This window comes from Solanum lycopersicum, chromosome 3 (assembly GCF_036512215.1).
Source record: "Solanum lycopersicum chromosome 3, SLM_r2.1".
NCBI lineage: Eukaryota > Viridiplantae > Streptophyta > Magnoliopsida > Solanales > Solanaceae > Solanum > Solanum lycopersicum.
The window spans coordinates 60,499,922-60,508,292 of NC_090802.1; the positions used below are offsets into that span (position 1 = coordinate 60,499,922).

Below are 8,371 nucleotides of genomic sequence, written 5' to 3' on the forward strand. Positions count from 1 at the left end.
GTTAACTGCTAACTCCTATTATTAATTACTTGTCAACAACATTGGACTAAGACAATAGGGATACTGTCTTATTAATTCCTTTTATAAGATCGTAAAATTAAAAATATATTATTATTTATTTAAAATAAAATTTTTAAATTTTTTCACGTTTTATTCGTTGAAATTTTGGAAAAATATTCTTGTAAGAACACAAGTTCCTTAATAATAATAATAATAATAATGTTTTCCTAATAGAAATAATTTTTGTAAAAAATTCCACATAATCATCATCATTCCATTCAAAATTTTGCTTTTTATAAAAATTCTTATGAATTATTCTCCAAGAGGTAAAATTCATCTTTTAATAGTATTTCAGTTTTCTCTCTCATAATTATCTCAAAAGAAAATAAAAAAGTAATACCTCAAACCGACACTAGTGAACAAGTAGAGTATACTAGAGCGCTTGAGAGAACCATGTCGAAGGAAGTCGGCAAAATGACCCCGTAACTTCGGTAGAAGGGGTGTTCTCCTATCTTTTGATTAGGAAAGAGGCACATATCGAGGGGTAGCGAATGTTTATTAAAAATACAGGACTCTAATAAGTGGTAACACGATGTATAGAGTCTGACACCTATCCGATGCTGGAAGGTCGAAAGGAGAAGTGTTATAAGCTTTGAATGGAAGCCCCGGTAAACGGCAACAGTAACTCTAACTGTCCTACGGTAGCGCGAAATTATTTATTTATCTAATTTACAAAATTAAGAAAAAATAATTACATTTTTTCTTTTATATCCATAGTATTAAAGTTGCTTCATAACATAGTAATAGTAGTTAAATTTAAAGATTTAAAATATTATTAATACAAACTAGTGCTTAAAAACACCTTTAATTATATTTTTCTTAAAGAATGTTTTGAATCAACCGGAGCAAGCAATATCAAAGAGTATATTTTAGTCAATGGGACTATTCTCTAAACCGAATGATTAACTTTATAATTTCAATTTTCAAAGGCTTATTGTATAAGTTGAAAAAAGTGATACTATACGTAGATTCTTGAAAAAATTTCCTTCTTTTCTTTTTAGCTTAGAACATAAATATATATTTTATTTTGGCTTTAGCTAATATTCATGTCTTCTAAAGTTAATTTGGTACAAATAAATATTTAAATTTGTATAAAATTAAATAAGTAGACACATATATCCTATGTGACATTATAAATATAGAATATCACATAAGACACAAAATTAACATATAAGACGCCATGTAAGATGAATAGATTTATTTGTTCAAACTTAAATATTTATTTATGCATACTTAAAGTTAAAAAATATAATTATCAATTGAACCTAAATTAAAAAATATATTTATGTATTATGCATTTTTTTCCTTTACCTAAAGTCCTCCTTTTAAAATGTATATGATACATTTTAGGCGTATAATTGTGAGATCCCAACTAACTTTTTTTCATAATAATAAAATGAAATAGAATCAGATTTTAGAAAATTCTGGGTTATTTTCGACTATTGAACAATAGAATTTTTCTTCGTAGTGAAGAAACCAGCTAAACCCATCACAAAGTATAAAATGAGGAGGAACTTTCCAACTATTTTCTCCTTTAAATGCGTGTGTAATTTCACACAAGATATACTAATAATAATAATAATAATAACAATAATAATAATAATAATTTGTTGGATCAAATTCTCATACAAAAAAAATATTCACTCGCGTCTAGTATTCACGCTAGATCAAAGTCATTGTAACTATCATGTCAAAATCAGACTCGAAAAATAATCTATTTCAAGGCCACACGAAAGACTATGCTTTGCAGGTGGGCATCATTATTTATCATGTCAAAATGAAATTCTAATATGTTTTCTTATATAACATAAGCAACCAAAAACTTGATCAATAACAACTCTAGTACTGAACCAACGAATATGAGTCAATCGATCATGAACGTTACACAATTTTTCGTTTCCTCTATTTTTCGTTAAATTATAGTACAATCATATCTCTTTACAATAGTAAGACTTCTTTTGAATCGAGTCTGTGTTTATTATTATATGATATGCCTTTTGTAACAACATTTTACTAGTAAAAATATGTAAACAAAAAGATGTCATTATAAAAAAAAGTTTAGACCGTACGTGATAGTGTTGTATAAATTAAAGATGCAAATGTGGAAGGACGTGCATGATCTTTATTTTACCAATAAATGTGATAAGTTTTCTTTTGCGGAACTCACTATATGAAAGCAGGCAAAAGAGATGAGAGAGTTGTCACTCTTCCATATTAGGCATCAAAAAAGTGGTGTCTAGTGGAACCTCCAATGCCTTTTTTCATCCTCTCTAAATTAGGTCAAACAAACAAGAGTTAGTCATGAAGTCATAATTTCTTTTCTTTTTTGCTTTTATCGCCGAGTTTGGCTTGGTGCAACTACTGCTACAAAGTGACTTTGTTTTCACCCTTGGTCCAACCTTGCCTGATGCCTCAGCAAATGCAACTCTTCCTGACCTCCCTCAAGGGAGGATAAATATTTTTGAGTGACCTGATAGTGTAAAAAGTCTATATATATCTTCGGTGTACATAAGTTAGACTACCCAAACAAAAAGGGCTGCATTCCACAAAGTGGTTATCCCTATGTTACGTTTATTTATGAGCACCATGTTATTCTATATGGAATTGGACCATTTTGGATGGATATGACACTATTGAACAATCCTACATATTACTAATCTTATTAAGTCACACAACTTGTGTAAACATGTCAAAAGGAGAGCCTTCTTTGAAAGAAACTCGGTTTAATCAAATGGATGAGAACTCAAAAGTAATAACTTTTAGCTTTCTTCTCATTTTTTTTGTGTAACTAAATTAATGAACTTGGCTTTTAACCAAGTTGAAGAACAAAGCCAACCTAATCTCAACCTCTTTGTAAATTGGATGAAAAGTTAACCTTTTCAAAAGTCGATAGCCCAAAAGTGAAAAGTCCGCCATTCTATACTATGGGTAGGAAAAGCTACAGTCTAGAACCTAAAGTAGGCAAAGCTCATATCCTGAAGCATATATGAATAAGATACTATTCTCACGAAATAGTGATAAAGTCTGCGTGCATTGTATTGTACCTTCCCAAAAGCCCACTTTGTGAGATTTCATTGGGTATGTTGTTGTAGTAAAATTGGAAAGAAGTATGCTAATGACTATATTGATATTGTTCCATCGTGTCAATACAGCAAATTTAAAGGACACAAAAACGCGTTATTACTATTAGCAGCGTTAAGTACATCCAACCTATAATTCTCAGAAGAATCATTTTGATTTTAGCAGTGGAACACTCTCAATATACATGTGCACCTAAGCCACCTGTGTAAGCTAATGCTTTCCATCTCTTACATTCCCTGTTCCCCGTCCCCGTAGATGAGTGCCAGAATATTGAAAACAACATGAACTTTTAGCACTCACTCTACTGCTTCATAAGGGGATTGCATCTGTTCGACATTTTTCTGCAGTTGAGATCAAAGGAGGTGATGCCAAGGCATGGATAGATCAAAATTAGAGCATGGGACAGGTAACTTTGTGTGTTCTTGCTTAGTTGGTCAAAACCCAATAAAAGCTCGTCAAGCAGAACACGTTAAAATATCTCATTTATCTGTTCAAACACTGCTCGTCATGAGTTCTGGATCTGGTCTGGTGCTTCTCTCGCTGTCAGCATTCACACTTTCTGATCTTTTTGCAACACTCATGGATGTTTGTGTTCCCAAAAGAGAAATGAGAGAATTACTTAAAGGAATTAGTCTGTCACCTTTTGAAGCTTCTACGGATGGTTCGGCACTAGAAAAAGTACGTTTGAGCTGAGTCTTTTGACAGACTATCCGCCCCTTATTCCATCCAGGAAAACTAAATGATGATGAAATAGTGTCCTTTAGAAAAGAATATGCAGCCTTAGCAACTGGCAAATCCCTAGTTACTGAACTCTTCTCTGTCTGACCTCGTCTGATTCACAAAGGGCAATCATGTAAATTTTATTGAAGGGAAGGGGGAAATAAAAAGACATAGAAATACAGTTTATCCATTAACTATTTGCTAAGCTATGTAGACAACACTGCTAGGTGAGAAACAGGTTAGACAAGAAGATTCAGACACTTCGAAATTACAGCTACATGAGATATTAGGAGATTCTTATTTACTCCCCCCATTCCAGTGGGAGTGAAAATTGTGAGATACTGGGTAAGTAGTTGTAAAATGGATATATTGCACAAATCCTTAACTACAAAATTAGGATTTAAAAAAAAATCCTGAACTACTAAACAGGATCAAATTTCCTTCCCTTATCTGTGGTGAAAATTACATAAATAGACAGTGGAAATATTTCCTAGATTACTCTAATTTTCATGGAAATTTGGTAATTGACTCCTTAACTTGTTGTAAAATGGATATATTGCACAAATCCTAAACTACAAAATTATTTAGTAAAAAAAATCCTGAACTACTAAACAGGATCAAATTTCCTTCCCTCATCTGTGGTGAAACTAAAATTACATAAATGGACAGTGGAAATATTTCCTAGATTATCAATATGACATTTGACGCTTCTAAATGTTGAAACATATAAAACCAGATGAAACAATAATGGACTTGTTTAGCAATAAGCATGTGCTCGAGCTGCTAGATGGCTATTGCGCTACTTTCCAAAATTTAGAGAAAGAAGCAAATAACTAGTGTGGGACTAAAAGGACCTATCTTAGTCCAGCCCCAAAAAGAAGGTTCCAGCATTTATGTTGCTTGATCAATCTCCGACCCACAGAAAGTAAATAGGAAGATGGCATCACAAAAAAAGAGATGATCACCGAAAAAGCAATGAGGCAAAAACACTTACACGACTACAATAGAAGCCAGTTGGGGAAGCTCCTCGCCTTTATGAAACAACTCTTCCATATCGTTGAGCCAGATAGATATTGCAGTGCATGCACCACCAGGCCACATCCTAAAACAATAGAGAATGATTAGAGAACACCGGATAACTATTGTAATATACACCCATTTAAATATCTCCTGCCAGGAGATAGTTATGCCATTATTTGGAACTATAGGCATGTTGGGGCAGGTTTTGTGTGGTTAGTGCCGCTACATAATACTAAGAAGAACGAGTACCTATGAACATCCACAGACCACACAAGTTTGTTTCTTCGAAACAATTCAGGGAATAGCCCCCTTTTTGTTGCTTCATTCAGCACTCTTGCAGCCCTTTCTTTTTGGCCTAACCACCAAAGTGCTTCTATAAGAGTGTTGTAGAACCTCATGCTCAAACCACATCCTTCTGACTTGAGTTTATCAAAGACATATTCAACCATCTGCCAATTATTTTCATCATCAAAATCTCCGTGAATCATTCGGCCAATAATTTGGTGCATATCAGAAGTCTTGTTTGTCATCACGTCATTCAATAACTCACGGGCCATATCCCACCTAATAGAAGAATTTTAAGACAACATATAAGAGCATCGGAAGAAAAAGGAAAGGAAAAATATCTTCTGTGTTACACCAGTCATGCACAAATTCACAAGAATGCATCCACCAATTTAAGAGCATCCAAACATCAACTACCAAATTAGACTAGAACCTACTCAATACATGGTAAAATATATGGTAGAAGCCAACAAATAAAGTTTCTCCAAATATTGAGCAATGCAAGTACAAAATGCACAAATCCTGAGGCAGTATAAAAAAACAGTTAAAAGAAGAAACACTATGAAATTTATGGAAAAAGAAGTTGGACTCCTCAATCAGGTGAGACTAGTTCTGTCAGTGCACACAACTAGTAAATCAGTTCAACTCCTGTGCATTTGCAAATTGTAGAAATAGAGTATTTCCTCCTAATACCTTAAGAAGTACAGTCATACAAGAAGCTATAGCACATGTTACCATTCTCAAAAAAACAAAGAGGCTATATCCCAGCAAATTGAAAGACAGCATAAAAATGGTTTTAACAATTATCTAAACCATTTCTAGGCATCAATATGATTACTAGAATAATATCAAAGTTTTAAATGTGAAGAATCAGCTGATAGGAAATTAAAGTCCAACCTCTCACTTTTTGCGTAAATTGCCAGCATCATACAGCAGCAAATGATGCTAGGCTGAATGCCCAGTGATTTAATTTCCTGAAACTGCTCTTCACTTTCGTCAACTAGGCCTGCAAAGCAATAAACACTCAAAACTGCCTCAAGCGTCCGCTCATCTGGATCACATCTTGCCTTTTCCATCTCAACATAAGCTTTTATAGCTTCTTCGAACTGACCTCCCTGTCTATAACCTTCAATCATACCATTAAAAGAGTCCCTATTCCGGGGAACTCCAACCTCACCCATTCTAAACCATATTGCTTCAGATTCTTTGTAAAGTCCCCCTTTAGCAAATGTATGGATCAGAGAATTGAAAGTCTCCACCACTGGCCTGCTTCCTACCTCATTCATCGTATTAAAGGCGACAACTGCTTCCTCATACAGCGCCGCCTGCCCATAAGCTTCAATTACAGCAGTATAAACTTTAGAGCTAGGCACCAGGCCTTGTCCATTCATATGTAGCAGAATCCTCTTTGCATCTTCGTGAAGCCCTCCCTTTCCACAGGCATATATCAACCCTTCATAAGTCTCCATATTTGGTTCTACCTTCTCTTCAACCATGTCATGGAACAATGTTACCACCTCCTTAAAGTAACCACCTTCACCAAATACCTGGATGAGAATATTGTATGTATCCGCATCTGGCTCTGTATTACTCGTTTTCATCTCAAGGAAAAGCTCCCTAACCTGATCATATCTCCCATTTTTCCCATATAAATTCAACAGAATACTATAAGTCTCTGCATTAGCCACACATCCAGCTGCCTGCATTTGCCTAAACACATCCATAGCCTCTTTCATAGACCCCAAATGCGCATAAGCCTCCAATAAGACATTATACGAGGTAACCTCGGGCGACGTACCTCCAGCCTCCATTTCCATGAGCAATTCCGAGACCTTTTCCAATTTCCCCAGTTTCCCAAAAGTCTCCACCAAATAACTGTAAGTAGTTACATCAGGCAAAACCCCAGCCTCATTCATTGTCCTAAAAACCATCTCTGCCTCATCTTCTAATTCTCTACTTGAACAAGCACTAAGCAAAGTATTGTACGTAACTAAATCCGGTTGAATACCCTCGTGTCGCATTTCAGCAAACAGACCTAATAAACCCTCCCATTCATATCCACCTCGAGCACAAGAGTTAATAACAGTATTATAAGTCAAAATACTAGGAACTATATTTTCTTGTTTCATTTTTTCAAGGAGTTGAAGAGAAGTTTCGTATTGCCCATTGCGGCCATAAGAATTAATAATAGCAGTGTAAGAGAATACCGTTCGTGCCACATTATGAGTAGACATTTCGTCGAATATCTCAAAGGCTTTATCAAGAAGGCCTTCACGGCCTAAAATTCCAATCATGAGGGTATAAATATGCTCATTAGGCTTACACCATATCTGCCGTTGCATATACTTGAAGAGGCGAAGGGAACGCTGCCAGTCCCCACGGGCAGCAAATTCCTTGAACACTAGTGAAAAGTCAGTCAGAGAAAGCTTGTTTTTGAAAGTATCTAAGCACCGGGCAATACTACCACGTGGCGGAAGGCTTGAAAGCTTGTTGATTAGGGTTTCAACGTCATAGCTGTACTTTCCTTTCTCAACTGTAACCGTTGGGTTGCCTAAGATAAGATCTTTCGGCTTGGCTCTAACGGCCACAGTTAGCAGAAGCCGTCGGTGCAATCCGGGTAGCTTGTAGTAATTTGGGATTTTGGCCGGAAATAGGTAACGATGAGAGGGAGGAACTGGAGTCAGGACTTGGGAGAAAGTATTGTATGAAAGGGACATTTTTGGTCAATTTAACATGTGTCACCCGTATATTACTGAACAATATAACCGGCACCGGAATGGATGGCGGCGAAGTGGCGGAGCACGGTGGAGCTCGGAGAAATGGCAGAAAAAGGAGCTAAGGTTTAAGCTGGGGTTATACAAGGAGAAGAAGAAGACGTTGGAGAAGGACACGTGGATAATGGACGCTATGGATAATAATGAGAAAAAAATACGTAAATAAAATAATACGTTCAAAAAAAGAAATCTAATTTGATTTGGAACAATATTTAAAAAAAGTAAAAAACTTTTTGATCTTATGATCGTAAATTATAATTATACCAAATGTATCAAAATGTTCTTTAATCTTGTAGCCTTAAATATGCTAAATGAAAAGTTAAAATTAAAAATTTATCAAAAAAGGGAATCATTTTATTAAAAGAAAAATGAAGTCATTCTATTTTATACGGATGGAGTATTATTTTTTCTCGAAGAGGCTTTTTTTTTTT

At 35.1% G+C, this 8,371-nt stretch overlaps 1 protein-coding gene across 1 annotated transcript; it reads right to left on the reverse strand.

Annotated features, from left to right (window-relative positions):
- Positions 1 to 3,157: 3,157 nt before the first annotated feature.
- On the reverse strand, positions 3,158 to 8,079 carry LOC101262199 (pentatricopeptide repeat-containing protein At1g74850, chloroplastic). The gene is made up of 4 exons (XM_004236112.5): positions 6,064 to 8,079; positions 5,131 to 5,445; positions 4,856 to 4,963; positions 3,158 to 3,972 (listed from the first exon to the last, which is right to left on the reverse strand). The coding sequence occupies exons 1-4, from the start codon at positions 7,881 to 7,883 to the stop codon at positions 3,633 to 3,635; spliced, it is 2,583 nt and encodes an 860-aa protein (XP_004236160.1). The 5' UTR covers positions 7,884 to 8,079; the 3' UTR covers positions 3,158 to 3,632.
- Between the last annotated feature and the right edge of the window lie 292 nt (positions 8,080 to 8,371).